Source organism: Anopheles darlingi, chromosome 3, assembly GCF_943734745.1.
Source record: "Anopheles darlingi chromosome 3, idAnoDarlMG_H_01, whole genome shotgun sequence".
Taxonomy (NCBI): Eukaryota; Metazoa; Arthropoda; class Insecta; order Diptera; family Culicidae; genus Anopheles; species Anopheles darlingi.
This window is the reverse complement of record NC_064875.1, coordinates 46,614,542-46,638,668: the sequence shown is the minus strand read 5'-3', so window position 1 is coordinate 46,638,668 and position 24,127 is coordinate 46,614,542. Positions and strand designations below refer to the sequence as shown.

General features: G+C 47.9%; 1 protein-coding gene across 3 annotated transcripts in view; it reads left to right on the top strand.

Annotated features, from left to right (window-relative positions):
- The first annotated feature begins 1,362 nt into the window (after window positions 1-1,362).
- Window positions 1,363-24,127, top strand: part of LOC125954586 (protein dead ringer-like) — a 99,068-nt gene continuing 76,303 nt past the window's right edge. Inside the window, exons 1-3 of one of the 3 annotated variants that reach the window (XM_049685017.1) lie at window positions 1,363-2,229; window positions 4,773-4,898; window positions 23,908-24,127. The exon at window positions 23,908-24,127 is cut by the window's right edge and continues 13 nt beyond it. In XM_049685017.1, the coding sequence (XP_049540974.1) occupies window positions 4,815-4,898; window positions 23,908-24,127 (304 nt within the window). In that variant the 5' untranslated portion in view covers window positions 1,363-2,229; window positions 4,773-4,814. Of the gene's footprint in view, window positions 2,230-4,772; window positions 4,899-21,928; window positions 22,002-23,907 lie in introns of those variants that run through there. The other 2 variants (XM_049685019.1, XM_049685018.1) reach the window with 2 other exon arrangements.

Genomic DNA, 24,127 nt, shown 5'->3' with positions numbered 1-24,127 from the left:
ATCTAGCCGCCATCTTTCGATCTACCATCCGTAGCGGTGCGCTTCCTCATGATTACGACCAAAGCAACACGACACCCAACGGGAGCCGTATCGAAAGTGGTTCATCCTCCTGTCTAACATTGCATCGTCCGGACCACCGTTGGCCGATTGAAGCTCGTTTACAAAGCCTTTGGCTTTGCCTTTGGCGTTAAAACCTCCGCGAACCGAGGATCGGTGCGTTGCATTTGCATTCCAAGACATCCGGTACGCGACGGACAACCGACTGAAAGGGACTCGCAACGCTCGCCGGGGGCACATACGGTCAACCCTGGCAGGCGGCTTGATAGGCAGCCAGCAAAACATGTGGCCAGCAGCTTGCGCTTGCGTCGAAGGATAAGGATTGTGACGTTTGGATGCTTTCTTTCCCTCGATTTCGCTGCGGATCATGTTTATCATGCAGAGCAGAAGGTTTTGCGTACATTTTCGTTCGCACATGAATGTGCATAAGATTCTGTAAGGATAAGTTTATCAATTGCAATGCGGACCTTCGGTTGCACATTATTTGCTTATCAGGTACTCACAAACGCTACGAGTAGGGTCGTCTAGTACGTCTACAGTACGGTGAAATCGATGTCCTAAAGGACATGAACATTGTAGGTGGTATTTAACTCCGTTATTTTTTTATGTAACTCTATTTATTTCAATTCTAGATTTTCTTCACATTCTTCACATTCTTTAGCGATATGGCATATAGACGAAGAATAAGGAGAACAAATAATATAAATTGATAGACAAAAAAAAACCTCGTAGAAGAACTTCATTTTCGATTAGTTGCACCCAGAGGTAGTCCACTATTCAATTTGAATATAAATTTAATTTTAATTTTAATGCCCGTAACTTGTTCGCTTTTTGAAAACAACGCAAAATGCTGCTAGTCTTTTTAAACGCTCAGTTAAAAATAATTATTCATAAGGATCAACGCAAAATTCTGCTGTTTTATATCCTCGGGTGTAAAGCGTTCGCGTTACTGTGGTGAGTTTTGTGGTGAATTTGGTGATTTTCAAGGCTCCGCCCAAAAGGGCGTGGCCAAATGTTTTTCTCGCTTTTTCAATACATAAAAATATTGTTAAAAAATAATCTATTGATCTGATTTGATTATTTGCAAATCTACTAAATCGTCGAGTTTGCAAGTCGCGCATAGCGCAGGCCGGTGGGGCAATATGCATAATGCTAACTAAAATGTATGTATTTTAAATTACAAAATGGCGTCCTCTGTTTCATCTTCCCTCTCGCTCACTCGTGCGCGCATATTTTGACCGTCTCTCGGCGGCGGCGTCCCCGATCCCATTCATTTCACTCGCCGTCGTGACGTCGTGCTAGCAGTTGGCGAAAGAAAACCGCAAAGAAAACCTCTCCCGAGAGAACGGCGTCTTTGTGAGCGAAGAAGCCACCGGGGGACATGCTGTTGGCAGCGGCTTGTGACGTGCACGTTTGATCATCCTGCTTGATCCCTGCGCAACCTACACCCTTTTTTTTTTAAAGAAGAATTCCCGAGAAGGAAAAGATTTCGCGTGCTAGACTACTCCTACTCCCTGTGGCTGTGGTGTTGCTGGTGCTGGAGGTGCATTGATCACTCACGCCAATATTAGTGTTTGCCAAGTGTCGCCCACTGAAGGGTCATTATGCGTGTGATAGGTGCGAGTGCGAAGTGTTGAGAGGTTGAAAGCGTGGTAGTTCTGTTTGCATGGGAAATTCACCGGCAGATGCGGGGAGTGTGGCCGGTTTGCAGTTAGTATATCCATAGAAAGCATCCACCGTGGTGGTCGATCAAAATCGAATCCCAGAAACAACACATTCCAGGGGGATTGACGCGTAAAAGTGAAAACAGTGTTAGAACACAATTACATTAAACCTACCTAAACATGGATGCTGGTTTGTGAATTACGAAAGAAAACTATAACGTGCGTTCAGTAGCTACAGTGACAGGAGTCGGTGCAAACGTCTTTAAGCAAAACAGTCAACAGTCTTCAAATTCCTGTGGTGCTGGCGCTGAAATCGCGGATTTACAACCGTTTAAATCTCAATGCAGTAATGCGGTGGACTGGTGCCGATAAGATCGAGTAATGCACCAACTCCAAAGCAACATTGTGCCTAAAGAGTGTGTTTGAATGCGCTGTAATCGATTCGTGACGCTCGGCGTGATTTACTGACGACTTTATTGCGGCTGCTATCCACCAGCTTCTCGAGGAGGTAAATACAATTTTAAAATCATGTAGTGTAGCGTCTAGTCGGATGTAATATTGTAAACATATTGTGTTGAATGCCCAGGATCGTTACTTTAACATTCCACATTAATTGTTTTCTTTTCATGTATGTGTGTGTGTGTGCGTGTGTGTTGATGATGATTTGAGCCTTATTGTTTAAAGGTTTATGGGAGTTTTATCGCAAACTTGTTTTATTCTGGAAGTGTAGTATGAAAACTTGGTGCACAGTTGTTCGCATTACTTTTGCTGTACGAGTGATGTTTGTTTACTGTGATCATTGGGCATAGAACTGTCCCAATGAAATTGAAGCAACTTTCGGCTAAAAGTGGATACGATTGGTGTATTAAACGACATACAATAAGCCGAATGTTTTATTTATTGTTCTTGTCTTAATAAGATTATTGTTTATTTCTCTCTCCTTCTCTTTATTACATCGATCAACGGTTGACTATTTTGCTCTTAATCATCAGCCTAGTCACCAGCTGAAACATATTCGTACTGATTGTAATAATTAACACTTTACCATCCTTAACCTTAACCAAACTACGCTTCCATCCACACGTGTTTCCGTTTAACTTCGGTATCTGTTGCAAAAGCGCAAAGCCACGACATAACCTATCATTATGGCGCCATTTCACACTGAGCCATAAGTCAGACGCACCCAGCTTCCGAGGATCAGGAAGACGAAATGTTGTTTGTCACAAAAAAATAACAGCGAAGAAAAGAGAACACCTTGGGAGGTCCCTGGACGCCAAGGTGTGCGATACCCTCTCTTTGCGCGGCTGTTAAACCGCATCAACGAAAGCAACAAAAAAGTTTGTTACAAAAGCATTTGCTTGTTTGGAAGCGTTTTTTTTATGAGTTTTCTACATAAAACATCCGCTCGTTGCGGCTGTTTCTGCGACTGTTCCAGTATCCAGAGGCATCCACGGATGCAGGTGCATCTATTTTCAACAAACCGATGCCACCCATCCGGTCTCCCCTTAAACCATGCCAGTTGTGTTGTGCTGCAGACGATACGGTTTTGCGACATCCTTCGTCCTAGTTCCTTCTTTTGTTTTTTTGCCAGTGATAATCTCTCAATGGGTGGTCCCTCGTTCGGTGGCAACAGTTTTTGCTCATAAGATCGCACTTTGCTGATCGAGACTGGTATGGAGCAATGGGAAGGATGATGGGAGAAGACGCGAACCGGATGGCAGCTGCTTCTTCCTTTCGGGATGTGATATTATTTTCGTACAAACGACAAGAATGTAAAGAACAAATGCGATAGTATATAAGTTCCCAGAGCCTGATAGGGAGACGGTTTAGTAAATAGTTTTTTTTACTTCTTTTGTTCTAAGTAAGAAAACTCCTTAAATCACTTCACACATCAAAGCAATCTAATCCAATCCTCTGGACAGCCGGCTGGCATCAGGAAAGCACCTTTCACCAGTTTCCGTCCAGTGGTTGAGTACTTAACTTTCGAAATGTTCGAAATGATAAAACTCTGGCTTGCCATTTTTGTAACCACTGTTTTTCTCCTCCTCCTTCCGCTTTCTTCATGTCCCTCGATCGCTCGAACCGTTTTAGTTTTTTTTTGGGTCGTAACCGATCTTCCACTAACTGCTTTATCGGTGTTTGTGACCGCGGAATTGTGCTTCCACTCGGCAAGGTTTTTTTTTCTCTTCTTCCTGAAGTGATCTCTCCGATCTTGTCGTCGTCCTCTCGCGTCCCTGTCTCTTCGTTGGCTTCGTCGATAATGTGTGTGCGCGTGTGTGTGTGTGTGTGTGTCTGCAGACTCATTAGTCATCGTTAGACGCTTGCGGGCACAGTAGCAGCATCAGTAGTGCAGCGTGTGGTGCGCCCTCGCTCTCGTCTCGAACCAGTCCCAGGCCAGTCCCAGGTGATGGCGTTTTTAAATGTGTCCCAGTGAGTTTGTGTTTTTTTTTCTGCTTCTTCTTTCATCGGTTCAATCGTCCAATCCCCCCCCTCCGTGTTCGGTCTAATTATTGGGAAAGTTTTTGATAAAAACGTACAATCGAGGACGCCGTCTGCCGTCTTTTGCGATAATTGTTGATCGGTGCGGAGTACCTTCCCGTACCTTTTTGTTTTTGCGCGGCTTTCATCGATATTGAGGGACATTTGAGTTGATCAGCGGCCAGACCTGTTAAACCCGCTTCAGTTCAGTTCAGTTTTCCTGGCCGCGGAAGCGATGCTTCAGTTTGTGTTCGTGTGTCGTTAGCCGTCAGCCCGTCCTAATCGATGATTAGCGATCGTAGCTGTCTGTTCCGTCCATCACCAGTTAGGGCTCGCTCGGGCTACTCACACGCAAGCTAGCTAGCTAGCTAGTAGTAGTAATAGTACAGAGCCCCAGGTGGGAGTGTTACGACGGTCAAGAAGTGTTCGAACTGCATTAGTATTGCGTGTGTGTGTTTGTGTTTCTGTCTATTCACCTTGCGCTAGACGAAGAAAGGCGTTCCGGAGGTTCCGGAGTCCGTTCGAAGTGTCGAAGTTCGATTTTCTCTGATATCGACTTGAAACGGCCTCAAGATTCGGCTGAAAAATCGGCTACCCGTGGCGCTGTATGCGACCATGGGCGGTGGTCCGGCCACGACCACGACCCCCACAGCGGTTTATCGCGACACGGACTCCGATCTTGGCGATGATTCTCCGCGGGTAAGTTCCTCTTCCTACTCCTCCTGTGATTACTGAGCCACTGTGGCCACGGTCCTGGCCAGTTGGGTCCGTTGAGTTGTTCCAGGGAGAAAAAAGCACTTCCATGTTGATTGCAAGTGCACTTCACACACACACGCATGCAGGCGCACCTCGTAGATCCGCGTTACAGCCGTGGCATTTTCATTTCTTTTATTGCAAGCAATTCCGATTAACGGCCATTAGTATGCATGAGCTGGAGCTGGATAAAGGGATGGCCAAAGAAGGGGGGACATTGGTAAGGGGGAATGTATCGTTAATAAGGCGCTCGAGCATGCGCTCTGAACACTATAACACTGAGGCAAGTGCGGATGGAGGGTGCGATTAGAGAGCCCCAAGAGGCTTTGCTTCAAAAGACAAAGTAATTGATCCTGTGCGGATTGTGTGGTGGTCGTCGTGGAGGGCGTCTAGTGGGTCGGTGCACAGGACAAGGACCCTTCGGTGCTTCGGTCCATCCGATACACGCCAATTGATGGCGAAGAAGCGAATCTTCAAGTTTCCTGATGATGTTTAATTACACAACCTTTAGCTCTCTCTCTTTCTCTCTCTCGTTCTCTCTGGGGCTCTGGGCATTTATTGGTGTAACTACTACCGCCAACTCCACCATCACTACCACCGCCATCATGCATGCAGGCATGATGATTGTAGCCGGTAGTGGGACATAAAATTAAAATTCAAAACCCCCCCCACCCCGAAGATAGAAGAACCTTCTGCGAGGTCAGACTGCGGCTGCGAAGTGTTTACAAATTTGTGCCGTTCCCCCGTGCCACCGGTGCACCGGTGCGAATTAGCACTTACCACTCGGGATATCCTGCCCGTGGGCGCTTGGATTTTTCCCGTTTTCTGGCACTTTCCATGACCACATCGCCTAATTATGATTTATATAAATATAAATGAACCCAGAGGGGAGGTAGGGAAGGCTCTTACTCGACTTGCACTGCTGCACCCCCATCAGAGGACCCCTTTTTGGGGGGGAGGGTTGAGTTGCGAATTCACCCAAAACCCAACCCCTCTCGAACGAAGGGTGTTCTGTGCCTTGTCGCTTTGGAGAAGAGAGAAAAAAAAAACAGAAGTAGTTGAATAACACTACTCGGCGTAGTGCATGCGATCGCCACACTCTGGCCTGGTTGAGACTTGGGCCTCCCCAAAAAAACGGGCTGCCCAGATACACACACACACACACACACACACCCGGAGTGTGTGCAGTGGAAAACGCTTTTCCACGTTTCTTCTACGACGGGGAGCCGGGTGCCGTGTTTGCGTGTTGCCGGCCATTCGCCCCTTCCCTTTTCTTCACTCCTCTCCACGGAACCGCTATTGCGTGTCGTGTGTGTGTGTGTGTGTGTGTGTGGGCATCGTGGTTGGTTTGCGAGCAGGCTCGTATCTCGTGGTAATTAATTCAAAACAATTATCCTGCAATTAATACAAATTAACCGCAAGGCAACAACAATAATCATAAAAAAAAATACGTCAAACCGTTGGCAAAGGGGAGCGAAGGGTAAGGAGGGAGGGAGTGCTGCATGCGACGCTGCTTCCGTTCCCGATGCAACGGTGGTGGTGCTGGTGGTGGCTGCACTGTGGCGCTGTCAAGGTGGCTGCTGCCAATCGGTCGGTAGGTGCTGTTGGAGTGTACAATTATCGTAGTAACTCCGCTGCTCGTCGTCGTCGTCGTCATCGTCGTCGTTGCGAGGTAACTACCACCACAGCGGCAGCGAAACAGCATCACGAGCCCAGATGAGCACGGCCTACCCTGCTTCATTCATGCTTCGTGCTGCTGCTGCTGCATCGTTGTACCGTTGTCGCCGCTACACTGCATAGTGCCCTCTGCTTTATGTCTTCCCCAGGTGCCACGTCGGTCCTTCTTGCCGATTAAACGGGCGACCATTGTCTCATTAGTGCGATTGGTTTTCCTTTTTTGGGGTATGGGGGACTGGTCATGCCAGGACGGACTCGCTAGAAGCGAACGCTCTACCTTGGGCTTGCCAAAAGTCCAAAACAGGGGGATCGATCTGCAGCATAAGGTCGTCTTGCGCGTTGGACCCCCCCACACACAACCGAAGAGACAACGCGCGACAACTCAAAAGGTTACCTGCAAGACGTAGACTACAACATTGTCTCGGGGAACGACCTGGCACGACCTCATCATCAAACTGACTGTAGACCGAGATGCCGTATGCCGGCTTTCAGCTAGTGTCGGCAGGAACGGAGACCTCACCGTGACCTCGCCCACGGAATGGGCCGCGACTGGCTGGCCTGTTGGCGCATAAATCCCCAATAAGTGGCGCACCAAGATGCATCACCATCTGTCGGCGGAGGTGGGGTTGCACTTTACCTCAGACCCAGACGCCGCCTTTTTGGTTCGACAATTCCCTCCCCACTCTGGTGTGCCAGGGCCTACAATGTCAGTACCGTTAGATTAGCCGGTGGTAGGAGGAGGAGGAAGGTAGCGTAGGTCAGGCCATCATCAGGGGGTTTCCATCATCGCCCTTGCCATCGCCATCGCCCTGCTGCCGAAAGCCGTTTAAAGCTAATCACTTACTTCGGCCGCGATGCGATGGAAGCCATTGGGCGGAAGTGATTGTCCCCTGGCTAATTGATGCAACCGCGCGCAACCGGGATTATTAGCATCACATTTATGTGCCTCCGGAGGAAAGGAGGCAGCTCAGTTAGAGGAGAGCCTGTGACGAGCTTCCAGAGCCGCCAGTTTGATGGATTGATTGATTGATTGCCTTTCTGCCCTCGGATGGTTCGATGGTCCGGGGGCTTTCTCTGGTGGATTTGCAGCAGCAAAAAAAGCTAAACCCCACTGTTTTATAGCCGCGATCGAATTAACCTGCTCTTCTCTTCGAACCGAAACGGAACCGGCATCCGATTTGAATCCATGGTTTTGAGACTTAAACGACGCGCAGCATAGACTGTGGTGTGCTAGCCGGACAAAAAGAAGAAGAAGAAGGTAGCAGGAGAAGGGGAAAGTTTTCTGGTGACCGCAGAGAGGTTGAGTAGTGTTGAGGTAATTACGTTCCCCCTCTTCTCGGCACTCGGCTGGCTGGCTTAATTATCGAATGTTACATATTCGATGGTCTTTGCTGCAGGTCTTTTGCTGCTAACTAGTGTGGAATCCATGAGACGCCGTCGACGGAACCTCAGGTGCACTCCACACACACACACACACACAGAGCCTGGACATACTAGTGTGTACGCAATCACGCACGCACGCACGCACGGAGCCGTGCGTCGAACCGCATCAATTCCGCAAAGTGGTGAGCCGCGATCGAGTGGCGATCTTTTCTCACCATTTCACCACCACCTGGTGCAGCTGGTGTAGTTCTTGGGAGCACCTCAGACTCAGGTTCGCACGGGCCAAAACCGTTTCTCACAGTGATGTCGCCACATGGCAATCAAGCGAAGGCCAAGATGAGGCATAATTTCTGGTCCGTGTGACAAATGCACCGATATCCTCTGCTCGGTTCATCGGGAGGGTTGTGATGGTGGTGGTGGTCAGGACACCGTTTCACACGGGTTTTAAATGGGCGCAATGGTTGAGGGCCGCAGTTGCGGTATTATCGCGGGCCCGGTCGGTCGGTCGCTGCAAGCAATTGTCTTTAATCGGTGCTCGCGAAGCTTGATTTGTAGCAAAGCACAAACAGTAGCCGCACTTGGCGCAGTTAAACGGTGCTTGCCACCAGCTCTGATCACTCGCGGAATAGCGATGCAAATTCACTCGCTCCAGTTAGCGTAAGAGGGAAAGGGGGGAGGGGTAGGGGCCTTGCACACCGATCATCGACTGGCGATTGACTGGCGAAGAACAATTACTCGCTTCCGGACGTCATTTTCCGCGACTGGAAGCGGCTCTGGCTAACAAATTGATCAATTTTATCAAACAACAGCCGGCATCCACACAATACCAATGATTTGTATGTGTGTCTGTTGTGAGAAGGACTCACTCTGGTGTTTATTTGTTTTCCTCTGGTTCCCGTTTGTCATACTTGCATCTTGCATGACTGTGACTGCCGGACGTACGGACGCTCATCGGGACTGTGGAAATTTGAATCCTTCTCCCATGGGGCCGCGTGGTCGGTCGTCGGTGGTGAAAGGGTAATACAACACGCTCCGATTGACGAACCGAACTACCGGGTCGTGCCTTCCTGACCACCATAAAATCGGGTTAATTAAGATTAACCCGCTTCTAAAAATATAGCGATCAATGTTGGGGGGGGAGGGAAGCAATGTTTGACGATGCGATGCTTCCAGATCCAGTCGGTAGCGTCTTTGCGTCTTTGAAGCGCATATCGTGTGTCGCATTGGTCGCTTGGTGTGTGTGTGATTTGCTATATGAACGATGCCGATGGTCCCCGGAATGGGACACTGTTATGTTTGTCGAAACAATGTTTGTTCGGTGAATTAGTGTTACCACAATATTGTTCTATTTGATTGTAAATATGTGCTGTATCGGATGTGTTGGTAAAGGATGTTGCTGTTTCTAAATTATGCTGCTCAAGCGAAGGCACTGAAGGAGGGAGGGATGGATCGTACGCCTTCTTCCAGCCAATCACTAGCGTTATTGGCATTTTTTTGATAACAAATTGTCTAAATAGTAAAAAAAACAGTTGCAGGATTTTAAAGCCTCTGATGATATCATATTACATTAAATTTATAATCAAGTTTCTATTCGATAGAAAACATTCAGTACATTATATAATTTGCGCCATTGAAGATTCTGATTGTTTAATAAATGGGACAAGCATGGTGGATGCACTTCGTATAAAGCGTAGAAATATTATTAGACTTAACTGCACGATACGTTTATTGGGTTGTTTCCTTTAACCTTTCACTTCTTTATTAGTATTAGCAATGAATAGGATTCTTCCTAACATTCATATCAAAAACTAAATCTTTTTCTCTAAAACTTAAAAAGATCTCTTGTGCTGGTGCTTATAGTAATGCTAGTCACTTATCTTCGATCGAAAGAGACAGTTCGTGGGTGATTGTCGAATAAAATTACTACAAATTAAATAAACACATTACAGCGAAGGTTACGGTATGACCTTAGCATGTTAAGAAGGATATTACTCTATCCTTTTAGTTCGTCTCTTATGATTTACAGCCTATCGAATTTTTCGATTGTAAACTGCGCAGATATTTGTTCCAACTTCAGTTACATTTGGTAGCAAAAGTATCTCGTTTAACATTCACTCAGAGATGGATTCCTCCAGGTGGGAATGTCACTTCAATCCACTCTCCTATTCGTCTCAGTCATATCTTGCTAGTCATTGATTCTTGGTCAGATCAGGTGTCTCCTAGCAACGTCGTAGTCGCGCGAAAGAGCAGATGCCTCCTTAGATGAAAAGCTCCGTACGAAGCTGCAAGGCCATATCAGTGGAGACGAAGCACGAGCACTCAATAACACGATGAGTTACTGTCTTTGCACGGCTTTTCTGCATCACCTTCAAACCATCGTCCTCGCTAAAATCGAGGAATTTCGGAGGAATTGAAACCTTTGCCACAAAACAGAAAATCCTTAAAAGCCGCCCTTAATGGATCCCCATACTGCGGATCTCAGGTGTTTTGTGGGGTCAGCTATTTAGTGATCGGGCACCTGGCCTGGCCACCCAGCCCCGGGGGATTTTTTTTGCACTTTGTGCTCTTCCATTTCCCACACCAACCGTTTGTCGAACCACGAAAGACCAACGTTACAAATGATCACCGGTGTGCGCGCGGTTTCAGTGGTCAAATCTGCCCTCGTTGGGCCTGGTATGTCGTGTTGTGTAACGCGATAGCACCCGCGCTGGTGATGCTGGTGGTGGCCACAGACTCCTACGTTATGCTGCGCCATTTAGCTCGCGGTCTCGCGGTCGCTTTTGATATGACCCAGCTGCGCCCCCAATTTTGAGGTTTTTTTTGTTGTGTGTGTTGTATGTTGAGAACCAACAGCAAAAAAAAAATGGTGAGGAGTTAAATTGAAGACCCTCTGAAGATGTTCGCGGCGAAGATCGATTGCTAATAGGATTGCAATGCAATGGAGTGGTTTTTTTTGTCTCCCCCCCGATGGTGCTGCTTCTCATCTACTGTGCCGTGCAGGGAAAATGGTGGGAAAATGTCAAGCAGGCCGCTGCTGATCTGCAGCACCGAGACCGTTGCGGAACGTTAATGAATCAAATCAAGCAGTTTTACAGACATTACCCGGGACCCTTATTAACGAGTGTCAGATCAGCCCATCTGGACTGGAACTCTCGGGAGCTCGGCTCGGCAGTGAAACAATTGGACGCCCATGGACGTATCCGTACTCACACGTTTTCGCACTCGGCATCTTGCCTTGCGACCATTGGCACCAGCATGCTCACGGACGGGTTGCCGTAAAGGTAATGGTAAATTAGTGAAATGAAAATTAAAAACTTTAACTCGACCACCACCACCACCACCAGTCCTTTTACCAGTCCTTCGCACAGACCTCCCAGCGACGTCGACGACCCGTAATTGTTCGTTTCCTCATTCGCTCGCTCCGTTTATGATCGAAGCAACCGCTGCCTGCCCAGCCTGCCAACCCTTTTTCCACGCTGACCACGGCACCTCCGCGGTCCGCGAGGCTCTCGCACTTTGAAAGCCCCCCCCACCGGATATGGGCGAACATTAAAGGACCCCGTGGACCACCACACCGGCCACCGTCGCCGGTTCGCGGTAACACGGTCACTAAAGGAAGGAAGAAAGAGGGGAAGAGAGAGGGGAAGAGAGAGAGAGAGGTGGCTGGGGGGGAGGGGGTGCTTTCGCGCTGGCGGTCGCGAAATTAAAGTGTTTTTCCATCGATTTTTCGTCCACCGTCGTCGGTCCGATCGCGTCCACTGCCGTGTGTCGGATTCCCCACAATTGTGTCAGCATTGTGTATGTGTGAGTTCGTTTCGTTGTGTCGGTGTCAAGCTTGTACGTAGCAAATTGATGTAGAAATTGCCACGGACGGAGAAGAGGGGAGTTAATGTTGCTGCAGCAAACGCCGCCGCAGCCGCCGCAGCCGCCGCCACCACCAGTGTTGCTGATTGTTTCAACCCTCGCGCGTTATCATCCCTTGCTTCCTGATCCTTGCATTTTTTGAGCAATAAAAATTAAATTACAAATAGGCGTGGTCTATCGAATCTCCCCCCGGGATGGAAAAAAAGGGATCAGCTCCGTTGGCAGCCCGCACCGGGCCCGGATGATGATGATGATGATGATGATGATGATGGTGGTGGCGATGAAGAGGACGAGAGGACGAGTGGCCGCGTGTGCGCGCGCGTTCGCGCGAACCCACTTTGGCTTTTATCACCGTTTTACACCCCGAGGGGGGGCGCATGCGGTCAAGTGGTCACAGCCACAGCCACGGCCAGCCACCCAACGCATTGCACCCTCCAATCGCCATCGTCATCGCGAGCGAACGAGCGAACGAACGAACGGTTTGGTTTGTTGGTTGCTGAGGCCGCGTATCGTCATCGTCGCTGTGCGCTCTCTACCACTCCACATCCCTGACACACTCATGCACTGCGTGCATGTCAGCGAGAAGGGTCAAGAGAGAGAGAGAGAGAGGGCGGTAAAGGTAATTTAATCGCCAACCAACTGGCGGCTGAACCGACCGGACCGACCAACCAGCGCAGCCAGAGATGCATATGATAATGTTGGGTTTGTCCGGCATCCATTAAAACGAGCGAATGGTAGGGAGGTGGTGCAAGAAGAAGAAGAAGGTAACAAGAAGGAGAAGGTATAGGAGACCTCTTCCAGCCCCTCGGGCGGCTGAAGCTATCTGGGCGTCTTATCGCGAACGGTGCATCTAGCCACAATCGAATGGTGGTCGCCCCCTTCCGTTTGGATCCATGGCCATGGTCGCTAAATCGCTACCGGTTTCGACGCCATTGTGGTCACGGCCCATGTGCTAGAATGAATGGTGTCTGGTAGACCGAGGAGTGCGAAGAACAAACTAAACTAAACTCTTTGAAATGTGTCTCCAGATCATCGGATTATCTGGCCAAAATAAAGCACTCATATCTGCTCGAGATTATTTGAATACGAGTGTACCCCTTTGAGATACATAGTTATTTGTGTGAATTTAATACAGAGTAAAAATGGGACAAGAGTAGATACCAGGCTTTTCCAAATAACGCTTAAAATGGTATGAATGGCCACGACTTCACTTCAACATACGTGTTTTTGTTTGTGGTTTGGATAAAAAAATACGGAGAAATGGGTTAATTTATAGTTTTTGCAATTTCTGTATAACTTTATGAGTTTTGGGAAACAGTATTTCTCTTCTTGGATACCTTCAGAAACGACCAAAGACACATAATCAACATTGATAAAATTAGTGTAACTCTTATTCTGGAAGACCAAAGGAAAATATTTTACAATTGACACTTTTTCAGAAATAACCCTGTGAGGCAAGAGTACGCACTGATTGATAGGCCAAAAGTAGGCGGAAGTAAGCGCATAGTAAGTTTCTAGGAATTATTTGTCTCAAAATGGTCACGTGCATGGATTAAAACATAAAACTGTCTTTCAACAGATATTCCTCGAGTTGTGGGTTCAGATATTCCACAAAACGCAAACCTGCTACTGAATATGCAGCTCCAACACGTAACAAAAGAACTCACAGACGCCAAACTAACAAAAATATGTTTGTTTCAAAGGCAAATTGGTTTTTTGTTACCACAAATATGCAATAGAAAATTCACTAAAAACAACGAAGCGTGCTCTTGTCCCACGCAACGAGCACTATTGCCCCAGTGGTGAGGTAAACGTGTTCATTTTTTATTTTTACTTTAGATGCATTTTTATTTAAAGCATTACCAAAAACTGTTGTTTCACATTTTAAAGCTACAGACTCATACTATTATGCAGTGTAACTAACAGGACGAATACTTTTTCCCATAGTGAAATATACGTAGTTAAATGTTAAGTGCACACTCTTGCCCCAATTTACTCTACATATTGGCCCAGAAAATAATGTTTAGAAAACTGTCGAAAGTTGTGCCTTAGCCCCGCACATTTAAAGACTTCTACGGTATACAAAAAGACAAGGATGGAAAACGCACGAAATGCAATTTCTTTCCGTTTGGCACATTCCGAAGCGTCCAGATTGGACGCTTGTTTTGAGAAGTTTCCAAATCAATCGTTTATCACCAAAGGAGTGACAATGTGATCGCCAGGTGCGAGATAATGCTGGTTCCAATACGCGCCATGGACCAATCCGTGGCCAGCACTGTTCGACGCAATCGCTGCTGTTGCTGCAAACGACGCGGACCGGACTCCGGCCGCGAATCAGGAAACGTGCGGCCAGCGCACCGTGTCTAATGCGCCGCGGTAATCATTGCATCGCGGCACCCCCCCCCCCCCCGCACCCCGCATTTTCTCACACACTTCCGACAGACAAATCGGTCCGCGAGAGGAGAAGGCCAATTTCTCGCGTAATTGACTTTAATTCGAATCCAATCTCCCGGAGTCCCTGACTGTAGAGAAGTTTGTAGGAACGGGAGGAGGGATTGATTTGCACACCAACCGGCGGTGACGCCACATGCCCGGGACACGGGGACTATCACGCACCTATTCCGGACGATTTGCAGGTGCAGGGTGCCGACCCTTTTCGGTCGGTCGTGGTGGTGATGGCGTGGTGCAACTATGTAGGACCGCAAACGTAAAGACGAAACGGACCGTTTTGTGGCATTTTATGTAATGGCCGCTGGCTGGTGATGGTGGTGGTGCGTTTGTTTGCGTTCGATGGTTTTTCCCCGCGGGTTTTTTGCTGCCCATTTATGCGATGTGCGCGGCCTTACTCGGTGGCACCCTTACCTCACCTCACGGGCCGGATGACCGCGAGTATGATCGCGAGGGAATCGCCTTTTTGTTTCTGGCGTGGCGGGTTGTTTGTGGCATGGCATGGAAATGAGGTGAGGTGCATGGCCCATGCCATGTGCGCACTCGGGTTTACATTGTGTGTTTTAACGTTTAGGGAGTGCCCGCGGTTGTTGGTGCTGATGTTGGGGCATCAATTTCGTATGAAAAGGATAATGGGGTTGTTGAAGGTTTGCCATTTCTGAAAGATGCCAGACGAGCTCTAGAGGGTCTTAGAAAGTCTGTCTGGGTTGAAAGGATAACATTTATTCATTCTGTTCCAGGCTGATATTATTTTAAGGGCAAACATTACATAAAATGATAGCTAAACTAATCCTGAATCGACTTTTACTGCATGCTTCTGTACTTTCTGACCTTGTTCGTATGAGAATTAGAGTCATTTCTTAAGGTGTGTAGATTAAACTCGCTTCAAACAATACAACAAGAGAAGTAGTTGGAATTGGTTAGCTTCAGGCAAATTAGTTGAAGTAAACTCTGCACAACGAGCTTAGAGGTGATCGCAGCAACCATTGACATAGAAGTGGCGCTGCTTGAAGCCGATTGAAGAGATCTTACTTGACAGTTATGCTCCTTGATCGTACTTCGGTTAAAGTTGGGACATTAACCACCATTCAAATGCATAGAATCTCTTTCTAATTTCTCTTTGAGGATTAGATAAATTTGGATTTTGTCTGCTGAAGATGAGCATTTGGTATCTTGTTTAAGGATAATAATAGGATAGATAGGATAAGGATATTAGAACATAGAAAACAGCCGTATTAAGAGCTGTAGTTGCGACTTCCATGGAAGATTACAATAATACGATTCATTTCGTACCGCTCGGAGAAGAATAAATCTATCAAGAATTATTGTTTGTAAGCTAATTTCCAGAATTCTGCCACTTCAGCGCCACCGCCTTCGGAATGCCATTTAGAATCAGATCAGAGCTCTGTTTACAGTTCACACTGTCCCTTCAACCAACGGGGTTGATAATTGTGGTGTGAGGACCATCGAGAGAACACATTAAACATTCAACTGCCACCAGCTAATTGATGGCAGAAAGTCGTGCCTCCGACCGTATGTACGTGTTAGACACCCTGACGGTAATATGGATTATGGAATTCACGCGTACACATGTACTGCGCTAGTACAATTAGAATAGCATCATCAATCACTCAACAGCACTCCGGATCCAACCGAACATGCACATAAGCACACCTAGGCTCTAGGGAATGCTTGTTTTTTTCGAAAAATCCTTCACTACATTCCCCGATAAGGATTCCCTGTCCCCGGTGTCGTGGTGGTGGAAAATGGAAGGTATTTGTCCCCCGGGCCATCCGACCCCGGTCCCGGTAATATCGTTATCGATCGTGAGCTGGTCTATAAGTAGATTTGCTTCCGTTTGCAAACACTACCACCACCACCATCGCCACGATCCGATGTCTCCTGTCCGACCAGACGTGCCATCATGGTCGTCGCAATTCTTCCTCGAAACCGGGCCCGCTAATACCGCTTACGTTATTACGTGTCCCGCCACCAGCGGCGGCGGAGTTTTTCGGTTTTAAATTGAAAGCCGCTCCACCACCACCACCACCGGCCTCGGACATGGGCGATCGAATTTCCTGAGTTGCCTTGCCTTGTTCTTGTTCTTCCGTTTCGTTTATATATATATTCACCACGATTTATAATGCTATCGAAACGAGCGAAGGAGCTGTAGAAGGCTTCCTTGGCCGGTGGCGGGCGTGCCGAGGGCCCTTCCTAAGGAAGAAGCCAAGCAACTGGATGGATTCCGATCGAAGGAAGTTCCGTCTGGAGGAGGAAGTTCGCCCAGTCGTCTTCGCAATAAAGTGTGGCGGTTAGGTGCTGGCCACCATGGGAATGATATCACACGACGAGGTGGACGCAGCAGACTGCCCCTCGTTTCGGGCTCTCTCTTCTCGTCCCCTTCGGACGTCAAGGATTTGGAGGTATTCGATTTCATGTGTCGCATGTCGACGCATTGCAGCCGCCGGACCGGCCGCCTAGCCCAGGCATCGCCACCGCATGCACCAAGAGCCTGTATCGATCAGGCATAAATCATAATTTCTGTCCCACTCCGCCGTTCTGGAGGTGGCCCGCAGCCCCCTGCACTCGGCTCGTGGCTCGGTTTTGCGGCTTTAATTAAGTTGCACGAATCCCGAGGCCCGCAGAGGTCGAACGGTCGATCGATTTCGGATCGGAACGGATCGGATCGGGCCGGATCGATTTCATTTGTCATGCCTTATAAAATTCCACGACAACACACGACGAAGGGGGAGTTCCATGCCCGGATGGGTATGACAGTCCTGCAAAAGGCATTATCTACAAGGCAATTCGATCCCACGTCCCCCGAAGTCGAATTCATGGACAAACATGATTAGACGACGATCGGAAGAAGGTGGTTTGCGTTGTTGACATCGGGGACATCGAGGGCATCGTGGACGAGGACCAGGACCCGTACATTGTGTGTAAATCAGATTATGATTACTCGGGTCCAATTGGCGCTATTGGCCTTCGATATGATCGAGATCGTGTGTGTGTGCGATCCGTGTGTTGGATTTGTCCTGTTGCTCCGGGTCACCGGCTGTCAAACAGCCCTCGTACCGTCACTGATGAAGATGAGTGAGGTCAATTGGCACTCCTTGGAAGGACCCGCATTCTATTTGCTTAGGATCGAGCTGCCTCGCTCCCTCGCTCTCTGCTTCTCTCTTTCTCTTCGTCCTAACAAGATCGTTTGAAAGCGATAACCACGGATTGATGCATTTGCTCGATTGGTGGGGTTTGATTTCGATGACTTAGTGAGGGAGAACTGGCTAATGGGATGCCTAGACCTTGCCCACATCACAGGCTTTGTGGATTCTGCGTTCGGTTAATTAGAAAGAAAGGAGAGAATGGTTTGCTCCTTTTTGCGGACTTTTGCCACGTCACTGGAAATGAGTTGCAACTGGAGTGGCGTTCACTGGAACAGTCTGGCCAGTCCCGGAGGGGGGTGTCAGACCTCACTAGGAGCATCAACGGCATCGACAGGAGCAGGAGCGGGCGCGATCCGAGATATGCAAATAAAAATGTTCCTCTATAGACAAGCCATAATTATCGTTCATTAGCGCTGTGCTGCATGCAGGAGCATGAACATGTTCTCTTCGCGCCCTCGCCACTGCCTTGAGACTGTCTTGCTGGCCTGGCCTGTCCAGGGGCATGAGATTCTTCTAGCAAATCACACTTCACCTCCCGCGGGGTACAGTCCAGGGTTCGTCCATTCGCTACGGTCTAGCCCCATGATGTAGTTTGTGTTTGCATTAAAAGCCACTTCGCGGTGGTGTGTGTGTGTGTGTAGGTCTGAACCCCGCCTGTCCGGCACCGGCACACATTCTCCAGCACACATTACATATCCCGATCCCGATCATCATCATCATCAGCATCAGCATCAGCATCGTAACGTTCTTGATCAACTCGATGAGCCCCCACAGCATGGCCACGGCCACGAAGGGTCCAGACCAGAAGACCCGCGTCTGCGCTGCGTGAATAAGCGAGCAAATATTGATTTTCTCCTTTACGAATGTATTTATCGAGCTATACGGTCTCTGTGTCTTCTCGGAGGGGATGCATCCAGGATGCATCCCAGGGGCGATGGCGTGCTCTCTCTCTCTCTCTCTCTGTGTTCGTCGGGCGTTGAATCGGTGCATCGGTGGTCGGGATCTATGTGCAGCATCTTAGTCCGGGCAGGGAGGGCCCAAAGTCACACATTGATATTAAAAAGCGAGAAAATGCTCGCTTGTTTGTAATCACGTGGAATTCAATCTGGGAAGCTTCGGCCGCGCTGTGGTCGAAACATCAGATTCTTGGTTCGGTTCGGTCCCGGTTCGGTCCGTTCTCCGTTATTGTTTGATTTCCACGAGCTTCGAGGTGGAACCGGTACGGTACGGTTGAACTATAAAGCTTTATATCGCACGTAATAAACGCGGTGGGGAAGGGTTGATGTGGTGATGGTGGTGGTGATCTACTGGCCGCCAGCCAGAGACCACCGGGGAGTCACGGTGGATAGCAACGGTGCCTATCTCCCGTCACGTCCCAACGGGATGATGACAATGACGACGATGACGACGACGATGTCCAAGATGAAGTCAAGCGATCGCTGAGGCCTGCTGCTAATAGCCATCTAACGCCATCGCCAGGCTACGTGAGCATCGGTGACGTTGACCAAAGCTGGCTGGAAATGCATTTTTATTAATTATCCTTCCAACCTGTTGTTTCTCCCTTCGCGCTTGATATGTCAATATTCAGAATTGAATGAGTCAACAAAGACCCCAGGGAAGGGTCTGGGCATCGAATCGAAGTGCCGTACAATTAGAGGAATCGTCGTTTGCTTCGTTGTTCTTGTGGGTATATATGCTAGCAGCAATGCACAAAACGTGGTGGTGTTGTTTTGGGTTTTAACCGAAAGCTTCAGGCGGCATTTTCTATTCGGTGGTTCGGTTAATTCAAACTGTGTTCTAGAGTTTTTCTTGATATAATAAATCTTATGTCCAGACAGAGCTAAAGCAAGTCATTTCCCCTGTAATTTGGTTTAAGATCAGTTCAATAATCAACGATAAGTTACCGGTTATCTGTGAAGCGAATGGATATAAAATCTGCGAATATTTTTGGTTTTTCATGGCCAACTGTTTATGTTAGCATGGATATTCAGATTCATACCAACTTGTTCCCTAATAATGGTTTTCATCACAATTGAAATGTATCATGTCTTTGTCACAAATCTGTTTATACTAAACACATGCAGATTATTGTGCTTATTAAAGTATTTAAAACAACATTTAAACTATAAAAAAGAAAAGCTTTGATAAAATACTTTACTGGCGTGCTGTATTTTAGAAATTTTCTGCTCATTCCTTTGCTAAATTTCTTATAGGATATTTACAGATTAATATGGATCTGCTTTGACAAAATGATTTGTCGCTAAATGGCAAACATTTAAGGTTTTGAAAATAGGGAATGGTTTTTGAGTAAAGAATGTACATTCGTTAGTTACTCTCGTTATCCACTATCCAAGATATAAATAATCTGTTACTGGACGCATCAAAGCACCTCTAAACAATCGATTATTCAAAGCGTATTGTTTGAAGAGGGTGGAAGGAATCTTTATGATATAGTTGAGAGTAAATGGAGTGTGTTGGTAGATGTAAGTAGTTGTATATCCCTTGTTTAATGTCAACAGAAATGTATGGAAAAGGAGTTCATTAAAGGAGGAATTTTGCAGATCCTATCGATCGAAGGCAACATCAGGCCTACTGATCGTGTTGAAACGAGCAACGCTTTTTTACTTTAGCTTTTCAAGCTAAGCAAAAGTGAAATCAATTTAAAAGAAAACTCGTTCTGCATTTATAACACACAATTAACACTTTACCTTAAAAGTAACCTAAACATTCCCCTGCAAATAAACTCAAACTGATCATGAGCACAGGATCGTGGGTGTGTGTGTGTGTGTGTGTGTGTAACATGTTTAAAGCAAGCAAAACACAAAGAAGAAAACCAACAGACCGCACGCCCCCAAATGACCTGAGATCACTCAAAACTCATTCATCGGAGACGTAATTTCGTCAATAAAGCTGGCGCACCTCTAGGAAGATCCACTCCTAGGTCCATCCACAACCCACCAGTTTCCCCGGGGCACCGGGACAAGCGCATTACGACCGAACGGCGAATGCTTTTTCGCTTTTAGAGAAATAACACTTGTTGCCACAAACCGGTCATCGTCGTCGTCGTCGCGGTCATCGTGGTCGATCTTCTAATATTTACATTACAATTTCGGTTTTTGGTTAGATCATGTAAACCCGCAATCCCCTTCACCTCTTTTATATCTCTTTGCTGACCAGTGAACCCTCCCTAGCAGGGGTTGCAGTTGAATAGAGAGATGACAGTACACTTGGTTCAATTCAGAGCAGCCTCGGGAGTGCCTTCATTTTTCGAAGTGACCGGCGGGGAGGAACGGTTTACCGAGGAAAAGAGGTTCGTTAATTTCTGTGTTAATTCCTGGCCCCACTTACTTATCAGATAGTCGGTTCCGGTGTGGCGGCCAGGTGACACTCCCAGCAAATTCCACCCTCTGGATTAGTTTTAGACGCAGGAATTCCGTCCAAGTCGCTCGAAACATTCGATTTGTCCTCGGTTTTCGGCTTGGATTTAATTTCTTTTTCCAACACTTTGTGTGGGAGAGCGGAGAGCGGAGGTACTTGTGATACGTGAGGCATCCTCGCTTCCGTCCGTTGCCGTGTCGTCGCCGGCCGTTTGTCATATTTCATCACGCGCCAGAGAGTGTTGATTTACAAATTTCCTGTTTCCTTTCCTTTGACGAAACCGTGGCGTACCGTGGCGTACCGTGAGGTGTCGGTTCCCCCAGTTAAAAAGCAGAAACCCCCTGAAGAGACGGAGGAATCCGGGACGAGATGTGTTAAACGGAACACTATCCGAAGAATGATGCGGTCCAGCGAGTGAGGAATGAAAGAAAGGAAAAATCAAAGTAAATTACCAAGTACTCCTCTCTTTCTCTCCTCTCTTTCCTCTCTCTCCTCTCTTTCCTCTCTCTCCTATCTCTCTCTCTCTCTCTCTCTCTCTCTCTTTCTCTCTCTCTCTCAAGGTGCGTCCACGGTTCAGGTCGGTCTTTATTTGCTTAAGAAAAGAATTTCATTAAATATGAAACGAAAGCGAAGCGATCGACAGACTGAAAGGGGAGGCGAACCATCGAAGGCGTCGCTTCCATCGCTTCGCTTCGATCTGCTTTTGGCCCGATCTCGATCCGGGAGCTGGCAACCAAGGTTTTAACAATCGGACCGCGCGGTTCGATCGCTTTTCATATTTTAATTTTATGTAAATCGCTTCATTCCCCGGGATCATCAACATCGCGACTCGAACAAAGCGTCGTCTGCACATGGTGTTGTCACCTCAGTGTCCGCTTCCGGTCAGCCGATCGATAACACATACACTACAGACAGGACGAGAGAGCCGCATGTAACGAGTTTCAAGTGGTGCCTGATCAGTCACATCCCGACGGTCGATCAGACGCAGGATTCTCGCGAAACTCGTTTTAAAAACGGACCGCCAGACGACGACGACGACGACGACGTTATTGATTCTGAAATTGTTTACACACGCACACACCCACATGAGGCGTTCCGTCAACGACTTTCGCGCCATCGATCGATCCGTATGGTGAGTCAACACACCACGGCAAAAAGGGGTGAGGCGCAGAGGCAGAGGAGATGTCGTAAAGATGGGTCGATCGTTTCCGATCGTCGATATTGTACTGCGAACGCCCGGCACTCCCATGTCCGGTGTGTGTGTGTGTGTTTGTCCAGGTTGGGATGTTTGTCCGTTATGAATTGACGCGAACTGGGAAATGGGATTACTTGTTGTGTTTGCTGCACTAATCATGTCGGATAACAACGAAATGACGAAATCACATTTATGGAGGAAATGACAGTTCATTTGAATGCATTTCGAGATTTAAAACCAATTTCCGATACTGTCTATCGAAATCTATCTGTGAAATGGATTCAAACACATCTGTTAAACGTCCTTGCAAGCTGATCAGCACCGACAGACAGATTGTGCAACGAAAACGCAGCTGCAGACACTTCACAGTCGCGATTCCCGGTGTGGCGGAGGTCGATAAACAATTCGTTGAGTACGATTCGCACTCGGTTTCCTACCAAACGATCATCACTTTCACCGGACGCAGACATTAAATCATAGCTCATCTGCTGATCAGCTGCTGCTGCTGCTGCTACAGTCCCGGGATCCCTAGCACCGCCACCAACACATGTTGTGTCATTTGATGTTCGCTGTTCGCAGCTCGGGCCCCGGGACCCTTGCCGCGATTTAATGGCGCCAATAAATTATTCAATTAAGTCGTCGCTACGTCGCATCTGACGCTCTGACATCGCGCACATTAATACGCCATCAGATGGCATGTGGTGGTGGTGGTGTTGTATCAAGCGCCTGGCGTGCTTGGGGATAAGGAATGTTCAATCACTTCACACGGCACAGCAATCAATCCGCAAGGTTGCTAAGGTTGCTGCGATGATGCTGAACTTTCGCTCGACCTGCTACTCGACCTCGCGCATGACAGTTGCTACCAACGACCATTTGCGGGGCGAGAAGGAAGGTTGACATCGACGTCTAGACGTTAACTCCACGACGACGAAGACGGCTGCGGTATACCGACAGTATTGCCCTCCCGTAGAGGATATGGTGCCAAGGTGTGAAGATCATTAAGATGATCGTTTTGGATTTCCACAAACCACCATCAAACAACATTCCTCCTATTTCTTCTTCTTCTCTTCCATCCCCTTCTGTTTCTCTCTCCCCAAACGAGGGGGTCATAAGCAATCTGTTGTGGAATCCCGCACTCTCGGTAGCTCGGTAGCAACAGCAACCATGAAATGTAAAAATTACATCAATTTCATTAATTTGACAGTTTTATATCAACTCCCGTGCACCCCCCTCCGCCCCTGTCATCCGTCCGTGTGGCTTATGGAGGTGACAATAAAAATGGCCCCCGAGGGGTTGTGCCCCAAACGAGCGCGAGAGACGACGAAAACGACGACGACGACAGAAGATGAAGTGGATTAGCTCGCCGTCGACGTCGTCGTCGTCGTTAGAGATTTCGGCTTTTGTGGCGAGGGTTTAAGGGGAACGGAGGATGACGACGACAATGTATCAAACGAGTGTTAAATATATGGACGTGTCGGTTAATCCAGTCCGGGATTGCACCGTTTGGATGCCATCACGTCATCAGACGTCGTCGCTACCGCGTCGTTTTACCGTTGAGAGTGTCCTGTGGCCAGTGCTCACACACAAATACTCTCACTCTCTCTCTCTCTCTCTCTCTCTCTCTCTCTCTCTCTCTCTCTCTCTCTCTCTCTCTCTCTCTCTCTCTCTCTCTCTCTCTCTCTCGCGGCAGATAGAGGGGGGGAGACTGCATGATTAATTATTTTCGATTTCATTTCCTTCATTCCTGGTTTTGTTTTTTCGGGCGACATCTCGCGGAGGTCGTGACATTGTAGTGTAACGGTTCTAATCCTGGGTTCTTCTCTGCTCACACACACACACACAGTCAAACGACACGGCGGACGAGCACGACGAGTCGGATCACGGCCCCGGAGCGGACGGGGAGTCGAGCGACGAAGGCGTGAATGTAAATCGAGCTGCACCACCACCGCCACTACCACCATCAGCACCACCCTCGGAGACACCGCCACAGACAACGACGACAACCGGCAGTCGAGCGAAGATGACATCCGGCATGGAGTTTGGCAGAAGTCCGCCAGACCATC